At 42.8% G+C, this 25,942-nt stretch overlaps 1 protein-coding gene across 3 annotated transcripts in view; it reads right to left on the minus strand.

Annotated features, from left to right (window-relative positions):
* The window catches only part of STAMBP (STAM binding protein), a 47,242-nt gene that overhangs the window by 15,726 nt on the left and 5,574 nt on the right, over positions 1 to 25,942 (minus strand). For 2 of the 3 annotated variants that reach the window (XM_036084439.2, XM_036084441.2), the window contains exons 3-10: positions 19,610 to 19,685; positions 19,227 to 19,322; positions 17,547 to 17,913; positions 15,241 to 15,365; positions 14,230 to 14,367; positions 9,176 to 9,288; positions 8,487 to 8,586; positions 6,467 to 7,127 (exon numbers count right to left, since the gene is read on the minus strand). In XM_036084439.2, coding sequence (XP_035940332.1) covers positions 7,071 to 7,127; positions 8,487 to 8,586; positions 9,176 to 9,288; positions 14,230 to 14,367; positions 15,241 to 15,365; positions 17,547 to 17,913; positions 19,227 to 19,322; positions 19,610 to 19,685 — 1,072 coding nt within the window. In that variant the 3' untranslated portion in view covers positions 6,467 to 7,070. Of the gene's footprint in view, positions 1 to 6,466; positions 7,128 to 8,486; positions 8,587 to 9,175; positions 9,289 to 14,229; positions 14,368 to 15,240; positions 15,366 to 17,546; positions 17,914 to 19,226; positions 19,323 to 19,609; positions 19,686 to 25,942 lie in introns of those variants that run through there. The other variant, XR_013441734.1, reaches the window with a different exon arrangement.

Raw genomic sequence — 25,942 nt, forward strand, 5'->3', positions numbered from 1 at the left:
TTACAAAGGCCAGCATTACCTGATATCAAAACCAGACAAGACACCACAAGAAAGGAAAATTAAAGGCCAATTTCCTGATAAACATAGATGCAAAAATCCTAAACAAAATATTATCAAAGTGAATTCAACAATACATTAAAAGGATCATACACCATGGTCAAGTAGGATTTATTCCAGGGATGTTAAGAAAATGGAACCCTTGTGCACTGTTGGAGGGAATATAAGTTGGTGCAGCCACTTCTGAAGAAAATGAAAACACTAGCTCAAAAAGATATATGCACCCACCATGTTCACTGCAGCATTATTTATGATAGCCAACATATGGAAACAACCTAAATGTCCACTGATGGATGAATAGATTAAAAAATTGTGATAGATACATATCTATCACACATATATTGTGATATATGTGTATATATATATGCATGCAATGGTATATTATTCAGCCATAAGACAGAATTTTAAAATTGTTTATATATATATATATATAATCACATACATGTTGTGAGATACGCATGTGCATGCACATGTACACAATGGATTATTTTTCAGCCATTAAAAAGAATGAAATCTTGCCATTTAACAACATGGATGGACCTTGAGGGCATTATGCTAAGGGGAATAAGTCTGACAGAGAGAGACAAATACCATATGATCTCACTTATATGTAGAATCTTAATAAACAGAACAAGCTCATAGGTACAGAGAACAGATTCGTGGCTGCCAGAGGAGGACGGGGGTGGGTGAAATGGGTAAAGGGGGTCAACAGGTATAAACTTCCAAAATAAATAAGTCATGGGGATATAATGTACAATCTGGCAACTATAATTAATCATACTGTCACTACAAGGAAAAACTGTAACTATGTATATAGCGCTGGATGTTAACTAGACTTATTGTGATCATTCTGCAATATATACAAATATCAAATAATTATGTGGTACACCTGAAATTAATATAATGTTATATGTCAATTATACTCAATATAAATAAATACATACATACTTACATACAATCAGAATGGTGATATGATAAAGAAAATGGTATGAGAATTACCTGTTCCTTGAAAGTTTGAAAGAACTCATTCAGAAAAGCATATGGAGATAACACTCATATGCTTTTTTCCATTTCTTCATTGATTATTGATCTTTCAGGTCTTCCACTTAGCTTAAGATAATTAAGAGAATTTTGGTTTCATTCACACATATAATTTTTTTTCCCAGAAAATCTCCTATTTCACCGAGGAGCAAATTCATTAGCCTACTTACATGTAGTACTTTCTTATACATTTGTTGTATCCCCTTGTTCATTTCTAATTTTGGATATGTTTTTCTTTTTCCTCTTTGACTACTTTATTCCTTTTTCAAAAAATGATATTATGAATTTACTCTATTTTAAAATTCAATAATTTCTACTTTAATACATGTTTCTTTCCTCCTGGCTTTCCTACTATATATTTTGTTCTTTTTTTCTAATTTGAGTCAAATGCTTAATTCATTTTTTAGTCTTTCTCATTAAATAGTTAAAGCATTTAAAGTTCTAAATTTCGGGGTGCCTGGGTGGCTCAGTCGTTGAGCGTCTGCCTTTGGCTCGGGTCATGATCCCGGGGTCCTGGGATTGAGCCCCGCGTCGGGCTCCCTGCTCAGCGGGAGGCCTGCTTCTCCCTCTCCCTCTGCCCCTGCTCATGTTCCCTCTCTAGCTGTCTCTCTCTCTGTCAAATAAATAAAAAAAATAAATAAAGTTCTAAATTTCCTTCTTTGTACAGCTTGTAGAAATTTCAGATGTTTAGTCTGTGATATTGTATTATCATTCATCTCTGAATAAGTAAATAGGCAGTTTTTAGCTTCTCATATGCTTTCCTTCTTTTACCTTCTAAGAGGTAATCGTCTATGACTAACTTGTTAATTTTTAAATTATACAATCTTTAAAATCATTATTCAAAATGTGTACACATTTACCATTCTATTCCCTGCCGCCAGAACCCCAGAGATTTCCCACTTACTAGCTGGATGACTTTGGACAAGTCTGTGCCTTTATTCCTATCTTTTTGAGTGTCAGGCACTGTTCTGGGAGCTGAGAACACAAGAGTGAACAAGACCAAGTTGTTGTTTTCAAGAGTATACTTTGGATACAGAAGCTAGGAATAAACAGTATGATTTTAGCTAATGACAGTGCTATTCGGAGAGTAAAAAGGAGGTGTGGTAGAGTGATGGGGTGTCAGGGAAGAGCATTGTCAGCGGCCACCTCCCATGAACTCATCTTGGTCATTAGCCCAGAAAACCTCTCCCGAGCCATTTGGCACCACTCCTCTCCCCTTGTTTTAAACTGTTGCCTTCCTTGGCTTCTGTGATAAGATAGTGGTGCCATTGTCCCCTGGTCTCCTCCTGCCTCTCTGAACTCCCCCCTTTCAGCCTCCATCACATCTTCTCTTGACTATCCACTGAATGAGCCTGTTGGGCAGGATAACCATCTGTCCTGGCAGTTGGAAGAGAGCCCAACTGCTGGCTCCCTCTGCTGAGAGCGCTTGCTCACATTCAGACCTTTGGCACAAGGTGACACTGCGGTGGCAGCACAGGCCCAAAGAGCAACATCTGAGGCAAGGCGTTAAGATGGCTTCCCACAAAGTGGAGATAGAGCTTCTCAATCAGGACACAGGTCCAGCTGGCTTCCTTACACACAATTCAACACCAAGGACTCGATTTCAAGAAGGGCTAAGCCGAAGAAAGTAAGGAAGTGCCATGCTGACTGAAAGGCACTCAACATAGTGCTGGAAAACAAGCATGAGTCCTACCCTTACAGAATTTACATGATTGTTCAGACCCGACCCATGTAAGAAGACAATGAGAAAACACTGCAAAATGGCAAAAAACAACTCATCAAGCTGCGGGAAACTGCCTAAAAGTGGCACTGGAGTTCAAAGAAGGAAGCTCCCAGAGTGAACTTACAGGTGAGAGAAGGCACCAGAGGAGGTGAAACTTGAGCTAAACCCTAAGGGAAGCAGGTGTGGTCACCAAAGAAGGACACAAGGGCCCGTGGTTGTGCATTGCAACCAGGCTGGATTCGGGATCTAACAGGCACAGTCAATGATACGTATGGCCCGCTTCTAACCCCAAGTAGGCTAAGGTTAACAAAAAACTCAACCCTGGGTTAAGGAGTGGCGACTTTGTGAAGAGGGTCAAGGTTCTCTTCCTCTTCTTTCATCTCAAAAAGTAGTTGGAACAACAAGAGTGGGAGGTTCAAAGAGGAGTGGGATGGAATCAAGAGATAAAAGATATGGCGCAATCTCCTTGGGTCCTGGCTCTGCTCTCGATCTTAGGGGAAATGAATAGAAATTTGGACTGTTTCTTCTGGTTCTTGAGATTCTCAGTTTTCCAGCTCAGGATATCAGAACAGACCAGGTAAGATATTTGGAGCTGAGGCCCAGCTAGTGATAAAGAAAGTGGATCTGCCTCAAGAGTCTTGTAGCCGGAAGGTGGGTGCTGTAAAAGTCTAGTAGGTAGGAGCAATGGCACCTCATCTCTAGCATTTCCAGAGATACAAATAACAGGTGCCTTCAATCTTTATAGCATTTTACAACTCTCACAGTTGCACATGGATTTCATTTTGTCCTCATTTGAGGTAGGTATATCAGACAGATCCCATTTTACAGATTTTTAAAGAAGTTTGGGAAGTTAAGTGACTTGTGGGTGAATAAACAGCTGGGCCTAAAAGCAAAGTCTTACATGTTCAATCTGGCACTTCCTCTCTAGAGGATAATGTTCCTGTGGTCCTGATCCAAACAGGCTTTCTCAGTGCCCCAGGCAAAGCTCCTCACAAAATGAAGTGAGCCTTGACTCAGAAATTCCACCCGTGGTCACAAACTGGTCTCCAAACCCAGGCGGGGTTAAAACACTGAGATATGGGGGTCAGGAGAGAGGGGTCAGGAGGCACAATACCAACTGACAAACTGTTTTCTAGGGAAAAACTGGTCTGTTCCAAAAACTGTTCTCAAAAGCTATTGAAACAGCCCAACGTTGTGGGATTCACTGGGCTTTCACGTCATTCATGCTTTGCTCTCGGGTTTCCGTTCCTCCCAACCCCCACATGCAAAATTTTTCCTTCCCCTGGGGCAACTGAAACCCAGAAGAAGTGATCAGCAGGCAAAGGGGATAGGCACCATGATTTTAAAATCAGGGGTGCCAGAATCAAAGTTGAAACCCTCGCCTCTCAAGCAACAAATATCCACCACACTAGCCCCACTAGGGAATGCTTCTCCCCATGCTGCCTTTTAAAGTGTCTGTTACCCGAGAAAGCAAAATAAAGGCTCACGTGGTTTCTTCTTCCTCTTTGGTGGCATTTAACTGGAGTATGTGAAAGTGATCATCTGAAGAAACCCAGCAGCTGCCCCAGAGTCTCTCTGTACCCGGCCCATGGCACTTTGGAAGGTCTGTGCCTCTGAAGCCAACTGGGATGCAGCCAGACGAGTAAGCCTCTCTCTCCACTCAGCCCAGACCAGTAAGCATGGTGCTCCTGTGGCTTGGGAAGGCAGAAAGGCTTTCAGGAGCCCAGGAATCGGTCTCTTTACTGAGCAGTTGCTACTCTTTCAGTATAAGCTGCTTCATGTTTCATGGTCTGATTCCCTTTTATTCACAATATGGAACGATTCCCTCCTTTCCCTATAACTCTGGCTCCTTTTCTCTTTCAAGGGTCTCCCTGCTTCCTTGTGGGCTGGCTTACTACCACAGCTTTCCCCCCAGAGCTAGGCGGGGAAAGAGACACTGAAACTCCCCCGTGCAGAGCGGCCTCTGCAGCAGGTGCAAAGAGAGCATTTGCAGACTGGTTTCCTGCCCCCGCTCCCCGCCCCTGGCAGCCTCTGGGATTCCTTGCACACAGGTGCAGAGGCAGAAAAGGTGTGGCCGTTTGGTAAAAAGTAAATGACCGATGTGGTTGTGACACATGGCATATTCAGTTCACTCTGGTTTGACAAACATTTGCAAAATGTCTCTGAAGTGCAGAGATGGATGAGAGAGCTCACAATTCTTAGGCATAGTGTTCCCTGAACTCTGACTCCGTGCAGTGCTTTTCAACCCTGGCGGCACCCTAGCAGCTTTGGAAACAAAGACGAAAACAGAACAACAACACTGTCTGGGGCCCTAACTCCAGAGATTCAGAATTCATCAGTGTGGGGTAGAGCACAAGCATCAGTATTTTTTTTTTTTTAAAATGCTCCCCAGGCATTTGAATGTGTAGTCAGGGGCAAGAGTGTTATGTGGTCATATGCAGAAAGTTCTGAATAAAAGCTAAATTTAAGTTTTAGGCAATGCAAAGCTATTACAGGTTTTGGAGCAAGACAGGAAACATGAGCATGGCTGTAATGTGGGAAGCTTCTCCTGACTGTACAAGGCAGAACAGACTAGAGTCAAGAAATACTGAAAAAAAAGAGAGAGAGAGAGAGACACACACCTGGTAAAAGCCTATTATTGCACTAGTCCAAGTAAGGGGTAATAAGGCCCTACACTAAGCAGTAGCCCTGAGCATGGAAAGAAAGGATGAATTTCCTGGAAAGTCCCAGACTGGGGCAGTTATAGGACTATTAAGGCAAGGTGGGACAGTCCAGGCTGCCTCTGGGGCCACAGTAGGGAAAGGAAGGCAGTGAGAGGAGAGGCACTCTTGCCCAGACTCCTCCCCAGACTCCCTTGGCCCCACATTCCCTACACCAGAACTGCAGAAGAAAGAATTTCTGATACTTTAGGGGTTAAGAACCCACGAGGAGAAGAATAGAGACTTGGTTCTTCCAGGGGAAAAGTTCAAGGACACTAACCTAAGTGATAAAGAACATAATATATTCAAGGACACAAAACATTAAAATGAAGCAAAACTTCAAAATGAAGCAAAACTTCATACATTTGCAGACTTTTTCCCATAGAATTTTAATATAAAAACTCATTCTTCTCCTATACAAGGTATTTACTCTCCTGCCCTCACCTGAGGGGTCACTAACAATCCCATTATTTCCAGGCCACCTTAGAACGCTAGGCTCAGCTCATAGAAAGAGAAATATAGAACCAACTGCAGCTTCAAACACCTTCCTAGATGTTGCCTGAGTCGGAAAAACATAGTCAACATAATAACATTGGTAGGGTGGGGTGGCAAGGGAACGTAATCACTCATCTGGAGCGTAACCTGGCACTGCAAATAAAGGCTCTATTATCGTTAGCTGAAAGGTTTTAGGGCATAAGGAGGAAGTGAATGGGATGACCCACTTGAGACAACACCAAAAGAACAGAGAACTTCACAGCTCTGGAAGATGGCAACAGGCAGACAAATGACACTGAGCAGTTAACAGTGAACTGGGACACACCTTCAATGTCAGCCCAGCTCAAATTCCATTTTTCCCTCACCTTTCCCCAAACAACCAGACCTTTTAGTTAGCCTGTTTCCACAATACTTGATCAAACAGATCACTCTAGAGCATACACACACAAAATACGTTAATTGTTATTTTATTGTAGAGGAAAAAAATATCCTGAAATACTTGTTAAATAACAATACTTCCTGACAAAATCATTCTTTAGGGTTTTCGGGCCTCACCATCTGGTCAGACATAATGAGCTACCCTTCACCCTTGTAATAAGCTTCATTAATATTGTCATAAGCCACAGGAAAACCCAAAGATTTTCTAAATGGCTTCCAAATTTCTGCATAGATGCCCTTAATAATTTCAGAGGTAAGCAATAAACAAATTGATGGAGAAATTAGAAAGATAGTTTAGAGGAAAAAAAATGTTAACAACTGGTGAATCTAGAACAAAGGGTATAGATTAAGTGTTCATTATACCATTCTTTCAAGTTATAATTGCAGACAGACTGAAAAGTTGTCTAGCATGATCATGCTGTTTTCCACAGTTGCCTAAAAAATACAGCCAATTATTCCTTTTTAAACCAGAAATATAAAATCAGTTCCCCCCCAGGTGATACTCACTTTCAATTCTGTCTAAAAAAGCTTCCAGAGCTTTCTGCAAAGTTTAAATTAAGGGGCTACAGTACACTGATATGGTTTTATAGTTCTTGGGAAGTGTTCGAGTCAAATTCTCATCGAAGGTCTGTGATGGTCACTGCTCTGTCCACAACGGTCACGTGGCTGCAGCTCTACAACGGGGGAAAAGAAAGAAAGGGAAAGTCCTGGAAAATTCTAAGAAGTCACTTTTTAAACCTTCTTATTTAACATGCTTATTCTGGCTAGTGGTTTCCAGTTTGGAAGCCAGACTGCTACTTACATGGCAGTTACAGTGAGGGGCCTGGGAATCAGTGACTCCCCAATCCCTACCTGTAGCCTCAATCAATGTGGGCCCACATAGCTTCATTTACTTTTCAGTTGGATGTATATCCTAGAGTCGGTCACGAAATTTACATTTATTTGAAAGAATTGCTGAATTCATTAGTTTTTTGGGGGTGGGTCACTGTGTCAACCAGCTAATACAGTGCACCCACTGTCACTTGGGGAATGCTCAGTTTTGGCATGCAAAAGGGGCCTTTATAACTGAAAAACTGAAAACGCGGGCACTTCTTTCGCAGCCTCTATTTCAACATCCTGATACCTAGACATTTATTACATTCCAAGCAGACTGACCTATTTTTGAACAGATCTGTCAGGAAGTTCTTTCTCAAAACTCAGCTGAAAACTGTCATTCCATCAGGACTTAGTTTTAGTTCTGGGAGTCCTATGAAATGCACTCGATACCTTTTCATACAATAATTCCTCTAATACCTAAAGTTGGTTTTCAGATCCTCCCTGAGGTTTCTCCTCTAAACATCCCCAGTTCCTTTCATGTGACAAGGTTCTGAGTCCCTTTTCTATACTGGTCACTTTTTGGTGAACCCAAAAGAAATAACACTCCATGGCCAGCATGGAGTGAAGCAATCTACTAGATTTGAGGGGCAAATTGAAACATACTGATCTTATCAGCAACTGAAACTTTTTATTCATGGAATATAACTTAGGAAAAAAAAAACTTCCTAAGAAGGTCATAAAAATAAATCCTTATTATTTAAGCAGAATTTCAGAATCAAATATACCTTATCAATCTTAAGTGGCTTTTTTCCTTTGAATTCAAATCTCTTATTGAAGTACAGGCTTAGCAACTGGTGTTGATGAAGGAAAAATACTAACATTTAATAAGCCAGGTACTTTCTGTATATTCCTTCAATTAAGCCTCTCATTAACCCTATAAAGTAGGTATTATCATCATCATCCCCCTTTCCAGATGAGTAGGCTGAGGCCCAGGAAGATTAAGTCTAATCCAAGATAGTCCTTAAATGGCAGAGCTACAACTCAAATCCATTCCTATCCCACACTGCTTCCCACGTATGTCATTTTTAGGAAGATTTGCAAAGATAAGTGACAAGGCTGATCCTCTATGTGGGTCAGAAAGGACAATGCACCTCATCAGCTCAGACTGTCTTCCCTGCTTGAAGCAGAGCCCCAATTTCTTCTATATAGATACATACACAGAAGAGAGGTGGATCCTTGCTGTGTGGATGAAATCCTTTCTGGCGACAGGAAGAAATCTCCTCTAGTCCGTGGTCAGTTAGTTTAAAGAATCCAGTTCTGCAATAAGAAAAAGCAGGTCCAGAATCAAGCAAAGGTGTTTCCCTAGTCTCAAACACACATGGATGCATGCGTGTGCACTTACACACACACACACACACACACACACACACGGAGTTCATTTTGAGACAGCTTCAAAAGTATGCTGGCACATAGGTCTCTTCTCTGGTGAATGAATCAGAGTTAGAGAATGACTCATCACTGCCACCACACTAGCTGTGCTGGGAGAATTCATAGTAAATAACAGGATTTAGAATGAAAAAGAAGTTAGCTGAGATAATCTGTTTGACTGAAATTCTTTAATCTGACATCAGTCTTAAAATTCCTTTTGCTTCAAGTCAAACACTTCAAATTTCTTATGTCCTTTTCTTAGAAAAGCATCGAAATTGTTGCTTCGATTATCTTCATTAAACAAGCATAGTAGGTGTATCAGGATATGGTGCTTAAAAGGCAACCTTTTAAAACAGCCAATGAATACCACAATCTACATATTTTACCGAGAACAAGGTCCTCCAAACAGAGACCTTTTCCTCAGAGGCTTTTCCCCACTAGCCCCGTGTACTGCCCCGAACCGCATCTATGGACTTACTCCTGGAACTTGGGGGAGCAAACAATGGCTATTGACTCCGGCAACATCATCTGGTAGGAGCAATGAGTGTGTAGGTCAACGCTGGAGAGGAAGGCAGTCTGTGTGGGATGAGTCTGAGAAGAGGAAAACATGTCTGAGATCCCCCTCAGGGAGACAGCCAAGCCTACCCCATGAAGGAAACAGAGCCAAAGACTTCTCAACAGCTGGCCACAATCCCCTTCTCCAGCACAAAGCCATTGGCAGTCACGACGGGGTATGCCTGAAGTTCATTACTTTTGAGCACTGTAAACAAGTATAGCTTAACAGGAGTATGTGAAGAAATGATCATTTCTAATTGACCATCAAGACTTTTTTGGCCCCTCACAAGCTCTCTCTCTGCAATGGAGAGTCATCCATTCTGGAATAGATGGTAGATGCCGTCCAATACTTCAACATGGTGGAAGTCAAGGACTTAAACCACAGTTGGGTGAATGATTCTTCTTCCTGAGAGGTGTTAAAAGGTCAAGCATGAGGGGCGCCTGGGTGGCTCCGTCATTAAGCGTCTGCCTTCGGCTCAGGTCATGATCCCAGGGTCCTGGGATCCAGCCCCACATCGGGCTCCCTGCTCTGTGGGAAGCCTGCTTCTCCCTCTCCCACTCCCCCTGTTTGTGTTCCCTCTCTCGCTGTGTCTCTCTCTGTCAAATAAATAAATAAAATATTAAAAAAAAAAAAAAAAAAAAGGTCAAGCATGAGTGTGCAGCTCTACAGACAAAAATGGCAAACGTTGTCCTATGGCTAAAGCATACCATACAAGGATGTAAGAAGCAGGGGGGCACAGTGGTAGTTAAATCACACAAAAGACCCTATCTTGTTTGGGGAAAGGACCAAGATACTGAAATTTGAGGGTAATCTGTTACAGCACCATCGAAATGTGCATTCAATTTATCTCATTTGTTTTCAATCATTTAATGTTTTTGTTTTCAATCATTTAATGTTTTATTGAGCACACCACTGTTTGTACACAAATGAAGAGTTGCATAATGCCTTATGTTCATCTTAGAGGGCTGTAAGTACAGATAACAAGAATGGAAAAAGACAGCCCCAGTAGGACTCAAAAAGACTACCAACCTTCACTGACAGAAAGGCCAAACATAAATAAGTGTACTTGATCAGCGTTCTCAAATTTTGTACAGCTGTGTACAAAATGAAGCTCTCGAGGAGCCTGTCAAAAGCATTGGCTCCTGTGCCCCACCCCTAGAAATATCCATCCTGAAACACTTTTTTTTTAAAAAGCTCATACAGGGACACCTGGGTGGCTCAATCAGTTAAGCATCTGACTCTTGATTTCGGCTCAGGTCATGATCTCAGGGTTGTGAGATCAAGCCTCACATTGGGCTCCATGCTGGGCGTGGAACCTGCTTGGGATTCTTTCTCTCTTTCTGCCCCTCTCCCCACCTATGATAATAACAATAATAATAATAATAATAATAGAAATGAAGTTGATTCAATGATTCTTATATGCAGCCTCATCTGAGAAGCACCCCTCCACAGAAAGCCATGGCCAGCTCACTGTGGAAGAGGTCTGCAGGCCAGGAACATGTTAGCTGAGTGCTGACAGCAAATCCACACATAGGTCCTCGCGGGGCAAGTACGAACTTTGGTGACCACAAGAGAAAAATAGTGTCTACCTAATTATAGGATCCTACAGGACAAACGGCCTATGCCAACACCTTTCATCCCACGGTTAAAACAAGGAATTTTAACTGGGAATAAACGAGGCCTACACAAGCTGATCTAGTCCTCTGATTTCTAAAGTTGGCTTAGCTAGAAAGACAATATAGAGACACACAGCAGAAGCTCAATAAATAATTGTTAAACTAAATCAAAAAACCTTGTCTTGAGCCTCTATTCCCTTCTATTGTGCTTTCTCTTTCTCCTTCCCTTCACAATTGAATTTCTTGAAAAAACAGCTGTGTCTGTCATGCTGGAGACAGAGGAAGGCATTTTTATGAAGAGAAAACAATAAACCAAAGGAGCAGAAGTGAACAAGGAGACTGAATGCTGGGGGCAGCCTCGGCGCCTGGATGGGAGCGGACCAGCCACGGGACAGCAATGTGGGCTAAGGCAGGGCTGAGGCAAGTTCAAGGACGGCCTCGAATACTGGGCTGGAGGGTCACCCAGTACCCGGTAGCTGGTGAGCAATACATGACCATATAAACTTTTGGACCAGGGAACCTGATTTATAGCTGGCAAAGTACAGAAGGAAGAACTGATCTGCATAATCCTCTTGCCAAGTTTAGGATCTGAGCAAACCTCTGCTTTTTTCTGTTTTTAATCCCCAGTTAGGAAGCAATGGTACAGCAATATCACAGGGGGAAAAAAGCTGAAATACCATCAACTTCAGCTCTAAATTTGTTCCTAGCTGGACCTCACAGTTTTAGAAATCCTTTTATTCATTTGGGGCTGAGTTCTACCTGCAGTCTAAACAGTAATTCCCCGAACATTCCCCCATCTCCTCCAGTTCCTAAAACCACCTGTCTCCCCTCTGGCCAGGCAGTGCATTGAGATGGCAACCGTGTTGAATCAAATGAATTTCATCAACCCCTCCACACAGAACCTCCAAAATCTCTCTGTATCTTTCTGAATTCTTCCTTCGATTCTGTCTCAGAAGGATGAGTGTTTTCTACTGCATATGAAGATGAGCCCCCTTTTTGTACTTTTGATTGAATACTTTCCTACCTCAGGGATATACATGTAGGTAGTAAAACTGTAAAGACAGCAAAGGATTTCCAGAAAAGCCAGAAAAGAGAGAGATTACCTGTATCAGAGGGGAAGTGTGACAGGACAAGACCATCGGGGTGGGAGCATGCCTCTTACAATGTTCTCGTTCTTCAAATGGGTCATGTATGCACACAAATGTTTGCTTCATGATTCACTGAAGTGTACATTTATGTTTATGTCCTTTCTTATGTGATATATTTCCAATATAAAGGTTTCAGAAAAACCAAAATCGAAACAAAACACATGTTCAAACCTTCCATGCTAAGCCATAAATCAAGCAAATACTCTCTCAACCTGGCTACTCCTTAAATCACCGTCCCATTTTTTTCCCCCTTTCCCCGTGAACTAAACTCTTCCAAAAATAGTGTACATTTCACTATCAGCATAACCTCAATCCCCACTAGTTCTTCAACCCCTACAGCGTTCCTCCTCTGGCTTCTGTGCCGTAACACTGCCCTCCCCCTGCTCTTCCACCTCTTTGCTTCATTCCCTATGCTCCCCTGGGCAGCCTGCCCCCAACTACTGGTGAATCTCTTCTTGCTCTCCATTCTCCTCCAGTCCCAAGGCCCCCCAGGTCAGCTCTATGCAGAGGTCTCCCAAATCCCTTTCCCACCCTGACCTTGCTCCCAAGTCCCAGCCACATTTCCAACTTCCTGATAACTACCTCCACCACCAGAATGCTCATACATACTTTAAATTCAACATGCTCAAAACTGAACCCACAATTTCCCCCACTTCTAAAGGAAGTTATCCTCCTGAAGCCCCTGTTTCTGCTTATGGGATGATCACTGCCACCCCCATGAGTCAGGCCTTCTCTCTAAGTCACCAGTGGCTTTTACTCATCTTCCTCTTACTCATTCCTCACATCCTCTGAAATCCTACATTCATCTCCTTCCCAAATGCAATGTCATCACCCTAGCTCTCATCAGTAGATTCTATCACCACCCTAACCTCTTATATGATCTCCCTGCCTCGACCTACTTTAAAATTGCCTTTATTTTAGATATTCTAAGGATGGCTTTGATCATATCACTGCTCTATTCAAAAACCTTTAAAAGCTCTCCACTTACTAAAAAGCAGAACTATTTTGCCTATCTACCCAAGACCCGCCCAGAACATTGCTCCAATGTATCACGTTAAAGCTTATCGACAACGGTTTCCTGATATGAACCGTAAACCCCAACAAACCAGACCTCTCAATGTCTCAGGAACACAGTCTGCTTATTCCAATGCTGCTCCCTGCATATGGAATTCTCCCTTAGCCTATCTTGTCAAAATTCTAGTAAATCAAGCCAGGGGCAATCCTTCCCTCCTCTGAATTCCATAGTGCTGTTCACACCTCTGGAGGCACTTGGCACATTCTGCCTCATGTGAAGAGTGATTACTTGTCTCTTTGTCTAATCTCCTTTATGAGACTAAAACCATATCTTACTCAAATTTGTATCCTCTGGCAGATAAGAAACAAGTTTTCTACCTCCCACATACTATAATAGGGGGCACCCAATAGAAGGCAAACATTTAGGTCATGGAATGCAGACAGGAGAGGCACATGGGACTGCCTCCTGGGTAAGTATTTCCCGAGTCTAACACACAAGTATGTGTAATCTCCCCAAATCCAGAAACGAGCGGACTCGTTTGTATGTAAGCCTCTCACACAGCACGAAAAGTAGCTTGGTCTGTGCAGTGAGGGGTTGAAAAGGAATAGAAAGAAAAATGCAGAATGATCTTTAGGGATGGAATTACATTTTACCTAAATATCACCAGAAGGTTACGCACAATAAATAAACACTTGAAAATTCGCCATATTGGTTACCCAACTGGTTTACATAAAGGTGTATGCTGCTTTAACAAAGACCGAATGCAAGCATCTGAATTAACTTCCTTGGCTCATTAAAATATTTTGATTTATATAGCTTCCAGGAATATCCTTTGTATGAAGCAGGCAGAGCCTGTACCGTCACTACCCACGTATACTCTAGGCCAGCGTCCTGTCGCCACGCACACTCACAGGGGAACTGGGACTTCAGGGAAACAAGTTCATTTTGATTAAAATGTTTTTTAAAATTAAAAAAATTAAAAAGCCCTAAGTAGTTCCCAGAAATCAATACCGGAGTAGAAGCAGTCGAGTATGCTAGGGAAGTCGAGTGTGTATCCGACAGAGGGAAAAACAATTACCTAAATAATCTGGATATAGTTCACTTTGCTCGAAGAAAGAAATAAGCAGTGTGTTTATAACATGGGGAGAGAGGAGGAGCCTGGCGCTCGGGGAGCTCGGGGAGCTCGGGATTGCTTACATGGATCCAGCCCAGTGTGATGAGACTCTGCTGATCCTGTATGAGGAAGAGCTCTTCTTCGTTCTCGGTGTGGCAATAATCAGACCCGGCACTTTGCTTGGGGATGAGAACATGGGTAATGGTAAACTCATTCCTCATCTGTCAAAGGAGAAAACAGAACAGCTTGTCACCACTCCTTGGCACTTGTGCAACCCCACTCTGTCACAGCGGTGGCAAGGTAAACATCTACACAACGAAGGCCCTTCCCTTGCCAGCACGAGGACTCGTGCCCGAGTCCCTCACTCAGTGCTTCCCAACCTCGGCTGCTCATGCGCACTCGGGGTGCTCTGCAAAGCCGCCGGCACCCACAGCCCTGTGGGAATTTCATTTCCAGCTGCAGCCAAACCAAGAAGCTCTGGGATAGTACCATTTCTCTTCCTTTGCTCGAATCTAAGTTAGTTTCCCTCTTACTGCTTCTCTTAGCCCTTCTCATTCTCTAAGGCTCAGTTCCAGTCTATTACATTTCACTCATTTCTGCCTTCAGCAGTTAGCAATGAGTTCTTCAAGTGCCTCTATTCAATGACCTTTCCTTCCTCTGAATTCCTAGCGCTCTACCGCATATACCATTCAGCGTGTTATTTATCTTTGGGGGTATATCTCCCATCTCTCCAAAATGCTCCGGTACGTTTTGTGGACACACGTTACGTGCCTTACATATTGTATATTCCCAGGCCTACCATAAAGGAGGTACTCAAAAACTGACATACAGGTAATGCTGGCTCTTCCTACCAAGTTTAGAATTACTTATTTCTTACTACTAGCATGAAAATAATCCGTTCAATTCAAGGGACTGTGAAAATCAACGAAATGCAAGGTCACCAAACTCAAAGTAACTTTGCATTATGCTATCCCCGCTTCCTTCTGCAGAGGGATCGTCGCCAACAGTAACTGACCCTGGATATCTTCTCTGAGAGTCACAGGAAGCCAAGGGGAAAGGAACAGTCTCAGCTAAGGAAAGTGCTTGTTTTTTACCAGTTTTCCACAGAGAATTCCACATGTCTCTACTCCTCGGGCTGTGTTGGCACTGGCTAGCTGGAGAAACTGCGGGCAGAGCCTCTCGGGCACCGCCACATGGCGCAGTCCATCGATCGTAGGAGCTGTCGTGGAGAAAGGAGAGCAGTCTGAGACCACGGGGAGAGCATTCCCAAGCAGACCCCAGAGCTGGCAGCCCTGGGAGAGCAATGCCAAGTCACTGGGGTTCCCGAACTATGGACAATGAGTGGGGAATCTCATCCTAATGGATGAGAAGGAGGAGGGCTGTGGCCAGAGCCACTACAAGTACATTACTTTAAGAAAAGAGGCTTTAACCATTCAAGTTAAGACAAGAGTAAACTACTACTTAAAACAAGCTCCTGAGCTATTCAGGAATTCTCTATCACAATCTTATACAAAGGATAAAAAAAAAAAAAAAAATAGCCTCCTCATTCAACTGAGTTTTATTTTTATTTTAAATCTCTCTTTTGGGGCGCCTGGGTGGCTCAGTTGGTTAAGCGACTGCCTTCGGCTCAGGTCATGATCCTGGAGTCCCTGGATCGAGTCCCGCATCGGGCTCCCTGCTCGGCAGGGAGCCTGCTTCTCCCTCTGACCCTCCCCCCTCTCATGTGCTCTCTCTCTCTCTCTCTCATTCTCTCTGTCTCAAATAAATAAATAAAATCTTTAAAAAAAAAAAAAAAATCTCTTTTATCTCGGATAAGAATATTGGAGAGTAGGACTTTCAAAGAAATACACCAGATACATTCTGGGTAACAGAAAATACTTTGGGTAACTAATTCTGAATTTATCAATTTAGAAGAACGTTAAAATGCCAAAACAAAACAACAAAAAACCCCCCACATTCTGGTCCTCAAAAGAGGCATGAATGCACAGAACAGCTAATAAGCCTGGTTCAGAATGCCAAGAATGGGCCCAGTTGCTGGACACCAGGGAGAAGCCCTGCAAGAGAGACCACAGGCTCAAGTTAGGGGGTGTCTTTCGTGGCCACATTTTCATAAAAAAAAAAAAAAAAAAAGGAAAAGGATGTTCTGTTTCTGCACATTTAACAGCAAGCTCTGAATTGCTGGGGAGGTAACAGACCGGGGAGCAGGCAGTCACGTGGCAGTCTAATGGCGGTATCTGAGGATTCTGAAGGAAGGCTCGGCACAGTCCTTTCTTTGCAATTCCACAACCACTCCCCGAGTGCACACCAGTGTGCACACCGTGCTCAGATCACAGGAAACACAAATATGAGTAAGACTCAAGCCCCAAACAGGAAAAAGTTAAAATCTAGTTACTGGCAAATGACTACACTATCAGGGAAATGATCTCAACTGCATTACAGATATTAAGAGCTCTGGGAGTCTTAGGGAGAACAGCATCAATCTGAACGAAAGGAAAGGGATCTGGCAAAACTTCAAGAAAAGCAGGGGAAGGCAGAGATAGAGAAAAGAGGTTTTAGGTTCAGGGCAAACGTTAACAAACCTCCTTGGATAGGATAATCCAGGAGCTGCTCTGGGAACGTGACAGCCCAATCTGACCGGAGCACAGAATATGGATGAAGGAAGAGTAGTGGGAGACAAGCCTGCCAAGTCCATGGGAAGAAATCCTAAAGGCCAGGCTTCAGAGTCTGGCACCCCCTGCCCACTCTTACGTTGTCCTTGTAAGTGGATCTTCTGCAAAGCTCACTTCCTTAAATGCTACCTGAAGGCCAGTTCCCTCCCAAAATGATCTATTCTACTCATCGAGGTATATGCATCATTTTGCTGCTACTGTTACTGTCTCAGATGGCCTATCAGTGGTGAGAGGAAGAAAGACTGCCAATAGTTTTTATGGCTAGCCTGAATCATCACCGACTGCATATAGTATTTCCCTTGACCAAGCTCCTTAAGGATTGGGAACATTTTCAAGGCAAGCGCAACTCAGTAGCCCGTTTTCAGTTTTTAAAAGTCAATTGTTGAATTATAAAGTGGTACTATAAATTTCAGGGCCAACAGTGGACTCTAGTTCACTGAACATTTCGAATCTCTGTATAATCCTTAAAAGTTGACGGTCTGACCTTCAAGGATATTATGAGCTCTTCAGAAAAGCAACCTGCGCCAGGTAAATTATATGGCTAAAGCAACGGCCACTTTCACACGACAGCCAGTGTGACAGGACCCAGCATGACAATACTGACCAAAGGGGCTTCTGTGACCAGGGTCTAATGAGCGGGATCATGGAGGTGATCTTGGGCTGAAGCCCCCAGAATGACACTCTGCCTGGCTGGCACTGAGACAGAAGAGGACAGCAGCAAGCAGACTCACTACTTTCTGAGTTGCTCAATGCTCCAGGTTTCAAGGACCTGTCCACCACGGGCGGCTTGGCAGGCCTCACGGCCGTATTATAGTCCAGAGACTGCGCGGACGCCACGGGGGCCGGGGGGAATGCATCTGGGGAGGGCCTCTCCAAGTCCGGCACCAGGGGGCCGCCGAGGCCAGGGTCCACCTTCCCAAACTCCTGCACGATTTTCCGTCGCTCCTTTTCCAGCTCCTGGTTCCGGATCATCTCCTCAAAGGCATGGAACTGCTCCTGCTCCAGCTGCTGCTGCTTCTGCTGGGCCACCCTCTGCCGCTCCTTCTCCAGCTCCTGCTGGATGGCCACGCTCCGGGCCAGCTCTTCTGCTTCCCTCTTCTACAAAGAAAGAAGAGGAGTCAGGCTTACACATGACACTCGGGCGATTTCCCACCTCCAGAGGACAAGGCTCTGCAGCTGAGTGACTGCTCAGGCCCCATTTCCCGACACGGCCCTCGTGCTTCCCTCACTGCCTGTATCTAGCCGGCCACCGCAGCCCGACTCTGCAGGGACAGCGAAGGTCCCAATCCCCTCACCACCCTTCCCCGATGGCTCTTACTAATGCATTTTCGTCTTTACTGAAATCTTGATGCAACTTACCGTCTGCACCTCATAATCTGTATCCTACAGTTTTATTCTCTAACTGTGCTGTGTATACATTTCTTTATCCCAAGTAAGGCTGCAAGATAGAACCAAATCCAAACTTGACCCTGCTGTATTGGGGGTCTTTACTGAATTTTAACCCAAAAGGAAGCCTCCAAAATTGTCCTGGTGATTAGTTCAATACAGAGTGACATTTTAAACTAACAAGAAATATCAAGCAATAATCTCCTTCAATAAGGTTTTCACTCACTCAGTCCCTTAGAAATAGACACCTCATAGCTGTTTACCTCTCTGCTGATTTTCAGCATCAGAGTTCAGAACAGGGCTCAGCAGAGCACTACAAAATAACGTGGAAGGGCCTGCAACCTGCAGTGAGTATTCACATCTGACACAGACCACAGACGTGCCTTGGGAGTTTCTCCACGTGCTTTAACTAACTCTCCCTAACAAGAATCATTTGAAAACAGATTGAAGAGCAATCAGTTATTATAAACAGGTATAACCAAATGTGAATCAACACCCCAAAATTAGCTGACCTAAAAACTTATGTTTTAGTGACAATTTTCACTGTTCTTAGGTTCTCACTCTAGAGATAGCAAACAAGATTTTCTATCCCTCAAGTCACCTTGTAAGACAAGTAGGCTAAATCTGTGTTAGAATCCTCAGCCTAGGGGCGCCTGGGTGGCTCAGTCATTGGGCGTCTGCCTTCAGCTCAGGTCATGGTCCCAGGGTCCTGGGATCGAGCCCCGCATCGGGCTCCCTGCTTCGCGGGAAGCCTGCTTCTCCCTCTCCCACTACCCCTGCTTGTGTTCCCTCTCTCGGTGTGTCTCTCTCTGTCAAATAAATAAATAAAATCTTAAAAAAAAAAAAAAAGAATCCTCAGCCTAAACACTTGTGTTCTCCTCTTTTGAGTTTCTGGCCTTTGCTGAAAAAAGTAAAATATGACACTAAAATCACAGGATCTGCTAAAATATTGTATTGCAACGCCAGGGCACAGCCTAAGAAACCAAAATAATTTCTTTCTTTCTTTTTTGCCCTTATATACTTACCTTTTCTTCATTATATTCTATATATTCTTTGGTATATCGTTTTAATAGCTCTTCCTTCAGCTCTTCTGCTTTGGGAAATGCAATCTCCTTTAATTTCTGAGACACAAAAGTAGAAAACCGAGAATTAGAATAATTCCCAGCTAATTAAGTAGAGAAGTAAAAAAGACTTAAGTCAACTTGGCAATGGCAACAATGTTTCTAAAAACAATGTAAAATACCCCGTACTGTACCATACCCGCTACTTCATAACTGATCTGGTGAAATGGCCTTATCTCCCGGTGCAGGATTTGAAGCTCAGATGCGGACACAACTACTTTTACCTTGAAGTTAGTCTGTGCTGCTTTGAAGCTTTTAGATGGGCAACAGTGAAAATGAAGACCCACCTTTACTGTGTCTTTCTTTTCAGGAATGACAGCCGATTTGTAATCTCGATGCTTTGGGAGTTTCTCAATAAAGAGCCTAAAAGAACGGATCAGAGTCATTATCATGCAAAGACAATGTCCAAATATCCAACAGACTCTGAAGAAAAGCAACTTCCTTGTCCTGCAGCCACCACGAGATGGGTTTCCAGACATGCAGGGGAGGGGTCACACACACCCAGTGACCATGTTCCCCACCCACCTCTAACCGTGTGTTTCCCTCCTCGCCCAAATCTGGTGTGCAGGAAGCACGAGACTCCCACAACTAAAAAGATGAGGGGGGAAGAAAAGCAAACCTACCCTGTGCCCAAAAATATTCCTCCAAAGAGATTCTTTTCTTGTTATGACGTGACAGGCTTCCAAAGGAAAGGGCCTCGGTCACAAATTCTTCTTCAAATAACGGTTTGGCAACCAAGAGCAGGAGGCTGAGAAAACCCATGTTCCAGGACTACTCTAGCCCTGTGACCTTAACTTTGGCTTCTTTTTCTTTGGGATTCATTTGCCTTCAAAACAGAATATTCCTTGCATCATACTAAACACTGAGATGCTTAGACAGTACATGTGTTGTATGTGTGTAGTATGTGCGTGTTCCATGTGTGATGTGCATTATGGTCCTGATGAAAAGTTCTTAAAGAAACTAAGTGCTAGATTTTCTCTTTCAGTTTCATCCATGGCTGTAAAACATAGTGGGAAAAATAAACTGAATCAATTCACAGATCTCTAACGTTTATGATGTCTACTTGGGAACAGTGAAAACAAATAGAAGTTCAGTAATTTGTCACAGCCCAAAGTGGCAGATTCAGCAGGCCAGTTCCAGAGTCTACTCTTCTCACCACTATATCATTCTGCCTCTATATGGCTCCTGGAATGCCCCCAGACTGTTGGAAGGGTACCGAACAAAGATGTCTTTCAACAGAACTAAATTGTAATAAATACAAGCTGAGACCCAAAACAAATCAATTGAGGGGAGCTTACCCACAGCTCTAAAATACCATACCATAGTTGGGACTAACTGACTCTTTTCCACTTTCTGCCCATGGGTAGGAGTAAATGGAGGAGGAAGCCTCAGTAAGGGGAAAGAATTCGACCCCCACCAAAGCAAACTCTTTTTAAATGAGCCTCCTCCCTTGGTTCTATATTAGGCACATGAAATTTTCATTTCAATCCAATTTGACAAGACCCTTCAGGCAGGGATGAATTCTTAAATCAAAATGATTTTAAACCTCTTCCCTTTGGGTTCATGGAAAAAGAAAACAGTTTCCTTGAAGTCTATATTTAAAATTCAGATTCATTTGTCCACCCATCAAGCCCTGAAGAAGATATTAAGATAAGTAAGACTAGTTCTTAATGTTCAAGAGACCCATAATTCAGTAACTCTCTCTTGGCTCTATGAGACCAAGGTACCTGTTTGTAACTTTAGCAGGCTGAATGTGCTTTGTATGGAAGCCTGAATCAGCCAAGACAGTACCATGTCACATGACCACCACACTTTATATTCACTTGTGCTCTCAACCTGAAGAACTGTGAAGTCCCCGAGGCCAGAGATTCCTGTGTCTTGTGCTTCTTTGCAAGTCCCTCTAAAGCCAGCATAGTGCCTGTATGAAGAGGCACTCAATAAATATTTGAGGAATAAAATGGTCTTAAAACCTTCAGATGAGCTGAGTAAAAAAAAACCCCAAAGTACACAAAAGTGCATATAGTATGCCACCTGATATGTAAGAAAGGGGGACAATTCTATGTGTGTATGTACATACACTTTTACCTTTTTTTTAAAAAAGATTTTATTTATTTATTTGACAGAGACAGAGATAGCGAAAGCAGGAACACAAGCAGGGGGAGTGGGAGAGGGAGAAGCAGGCTTCCCGCGGAGCAGGGAGCCCGACGCGGGGCTCGATCCCAGGACTCTGGGATCATGACCTGAGCCGAAGGCAGATGCTTAACAACTGAGCCACCCAGGAACCCCATACACTTTTACTTTTAAGTACACAGTAATACAGGAAACCAAGGGAAGTAGAGGGCAGGGGAAATAAGAGTAGATGGGACAAGAGTGGGAGGGAAACCTCTCATCATACACTTCTTTCTATTATTTTGATTTCGAGCCATGGAATGGAATCTAGTTTTTAAGTACAGGGAAAACTTCTAGATGTGTACATGAATACCTTTCTCTTGTTTCAGCAGCTGTAGTCAATTTTCTGAATGGGGAACATATGGGCAGAAGGGTCTCTTGAAACCAGAACAGGCAACACAACCCACTGTCCGTACTGGAGGCAAGTACTCAGCGGTGAGGAGGCAGGCTCTGGAGCCACGCTGCCTGGACTCAAATCCTGGCTTGGCCATGACTAGCTGTGTGAACTCCAGCAAGCTACTCGGTCTCATTACCCTTCAGTTTCCATATATATATTATATATATGGAGACAAACTAGTACTACCTGATAAGGTTGCTGGGACACTTAAAGAGATTAAAAAAAAAGTGCTTAATGAGCACTGGGTGTTATATAAGACTGATGAATTACTGACCTCTACCTCTGAAACTAATAATACATTATAGGCTAACTAACTAACAAATAAATAAATAAATAAGAAAAAGAAAAAAAAGTGCTGAGCACAGTGCCTAGCACATAGCCATCTGCTATGACTGCTTTGTATGCTATATGATTGTTTTTACTAATAAATAAAAAAGTGTGAGCAAGAACAGATGAAGATGGTAACACCAGGGCTAGAAGCGTTGTAGGCATAGAATACCCATGGCCCAGAGGTATACTGTTCTCTGGGGTTAGATCTCGTTGCAACTTAGGGTAAACGTATCAAAGCAAAGGGAAAAACAAAAGCAAAACAATATTTAGGACAATGGGGATAAAAAGAGATACACAGAAAAGGAAATACAAAAGGTAAATATATGAAATGGTATTCAACTAAATAAAAAGAGATACACAGAAAAGGAAATACAAAAGGTAAATATACGAAATGGTATTCAACTTTACTTACGATAAAAGAAATGCAAATTAAGATGAGGTACCATTTCCATATTATCAGATTGGCAAAGGCTTAAAGGTTAACCAATGTACACAGGGGTGTAAGGAAATGGGTGTCCTTATACACTTTTAACAGAACTGTAATTTGATAATACATTGTACTATCACAGGACTGCAATTTTGCTGGGGGTGGGGAGGAGAGACAACTATTCAAATTTTAAAATCTGTATATCCTTTAAACTTACAAGTCCACCTCTGGGAATTTATCCTACACAGTAATACAAAGACATGTGTATAAGACTATTCAATATAGCATTAGTCATAAAAATAGAGAAAACTAAAAACTTAAATGTCCATCAATAGGGGATTATTTAAAAAATTATGTTGCACCCAAATGCGAAAAACAACATAATCATTCACTCATTCATTCAACAGATATTTATTGAGCATCTACTATGGGATCAGGCATTCTTGTAAAGGCTGGGGATTGGGCAGTGAACAACAGTCATAAATCCCACCCCATAGGATATGTGTTACAGTGGCGGGGGGAAAGACAATAAAAGAAAAAAATATAATCAGTGCTAGAAGAAAGACATTAATAGGGAAGGGGAACAGGAAGTGACAGGGGAGGGAGTGAGATTTTAGATCGGGCAGCTAAGGAAAGCATCGCCGAGAAGATAGCATTTAACTGAGGACGGGAAGAGAGGAAACCATGAAGAGATCTGGAACAAAACTGTTCCAGGCAGAAGAAATGGCCCTGAGGAGAATGAGATGGATCAGTATGTCCTGATATGGAAGGATATGACTGTTAAGAAAGCAAGTTGTAGAACAGAATATACTGTATGATCTCATTCAGGCTTTAAGAAAAAAAAGAATAAACACATGAGCCTATGTGCTTGCACGGACATAAACATTTTCCTGTACACACAAGAAATTAACAGTGGTTATCTCTGGTGGATGTGACTCTTCTTTTCACTTTAGTATTTCCCTTGCTGGATGGTTTGAAAAAAAATTGTTTTAATCATGAATATTAATTTTCTATACAAATAACTAATTCAAAGAGTCAAGCAGAAATTCTCTAACATGGATGGATGAAGGACTCTCCTCTCATTTCTTCCAATCTTGGAAATTATCAGCAAAGTGAGCATGATCACAGATCCTAGTCTATAAGCCCTAATCTCAGAGGAAAACATTTTTTTTTTTTTTAAGATTTTATTTATTTGACAGAGAGAGACACAGAGAGAGAGGGAACACAAGCAGGGGGGAGTGGGAGAGGGAGAAGCAGGCTTCCCGCGGAGCAGGGAGCCCGATGCGGGGCTCAATCCCAGGACCCTGGGATCATGACCTGAGCCAAAGGCAGATGCTTAAAGACTGAGCCACCCAGGCGCCCCAAGGAAAACATTTCTGATACAGGTGACAGACCATTTTCAGAAAGCAGGTCTCTGTTATAGGAGGCTCACACAGCAGACAAGAATTGCCTAAGTCCTCTGTAACTCCCTTCTATGTAGCCTAGTCAATGACCATAAAAAGCTGTGAAAGAATTCACGGCCTGGATTATTGTCTGTGCTCATCATGAAAATATGTACTGATTTAATATGCTGAAGATCCTGCTATACTGGGGTCTGCAAAAGGCAAAGCATTCCTACAGGAGGGAAAACCTCTGAGAGGGAAATGTGCTTCAGATCATTAAGATGCCTGAATTGCCCCAGGAAAAGAACAAACATGCCTTTTAAAATCCGGAATTAAAGTATCCACAAAAGGTCTAGAACAATGACTTGCAATAGTGGGGGAGGCAGAGGAGTGGTGAGGTAGATGCCTGCTCCCCTCCCTCCTCTCTCCTCAGTTGTAATAATTGCGTAAGTGAGCCACTGTTACTGACAAGAATATACCAAGGAAAATGCGGTGGAAAAACAGACTGAGAATATTAAGCCAGAACTTTTTCGCAACTCCTACGGCTTGTCAGTTCACAAAACCAGAATTAGGGTCTTAAAGATACCTGCAAGAAAAAATGGAAGTAACTACATTTATTGCTTCAGGTCAAGCCAATCCAACAAAGTCCCAAATTAAACTCCAAATCTAACAAAGTAAATAAATGAGCTGCTACATCCCACCCCCTTCTCACTGAGCTCTTCTGCAGGCCCACTTCATCGTATTAAATGTCCCATCAGTGGGCCCCCATATACAGGGACAGATTCCCATACTGATCTCCCTGTGAACATGGATATTCGTGTCACTCAAAGTAACCCCAAATCACAGAACAAAATCGATTTAAGTATCTGTGTACTCTTAATCCTACCTCCTCTTGCCTATTCAAGTTTATTGCTACAGTTAAGCTCTCTTTCTGTGCTGTACCATCAGCTTCTCCTTCTCCACAGCTTCCTTTCCATCAGCAAAAAATATGCTCTAGAATCTCCCATCTCAAAATACACACCACACATTCATGCACTCCTTGTCCCCCTTCAATTACTCCCTCATTTTTCTACTTTATTTCTCTGCCCAAACTCCTCCAAAGAGTTATCTATGCCAGGGCTTGGCAAAGTACAACGAGTAGGTCAAGTCTGGCTTGCCATCTGTATCTGTAAATGAAGTTTCCTTGGAACACAGCCACACCCATTCATTTGTGTGTTATCACACTACAGAGGTTGTAACAGATCAAATGGCCTGCAATGCCAGAAATGTTTATTATCTGGCCCTTTATAGAAAAAATTTGCTGACCCCCGGACTATACTCATGGTCTCTGCTTTCTTACTGTCCATTCACCTTTCAGCCCACTCCAATCTAACGTCTTCTTAGTCCTTCTAGTGAAACTGCTTACCAAGATCACCAGTGACATCACGACACCAACCTCAAAACCTCACCCACCCCATCTGACCCATTCTGACGCAGCTGGCCACTCTCCTGCAAATACTGGCCTCCTTTGGCTCCCATGACAACATTCTCGCCTGGATTTCCTCCTGACTCTCAAATCTCCCTTCAAGTCTCGTCTGCTGGCCCTCCCTACCTAACCAACCTCGAGGCTCTTCTCATTCTACAGTCTTATTGTCAAGGTTTCTTGATCTTTGAATGTGTCATGAATCCTCCTAGCACCTGATGAAGCCTATGGACTCCTCAGAATAATTTTTTAAAGATATAATATAAAATATGAAGGATTACAAAAGAAACCAATACTCCTGAAATACAGTTTTCAAAATATAAAAACAGTACTATGTGCTTCTTTACTGATACATTGTTAATACATTACACAACAGGATCTAATTGTGGCTTTAATAACTGTACTGTAATTCAGAAGTAGAGGTAAGTGTAAATGCTATTTTGGGATATCAGC

Source organism: Halichoerus grypus, chromosome 10 (assembly GCF_964656455.1).
Source record: "Halichoerus grypus chromosome 10, mHalGry1.hap1.1, whole genome shotgun sequence".
Taxonomy (NCBI): domain Eukaryota; kingdom Metazoa; phylum Chordata; class Mammalia; order Carnivora; family Phocidae; genus Halichoerus; species Halichoerus grypus.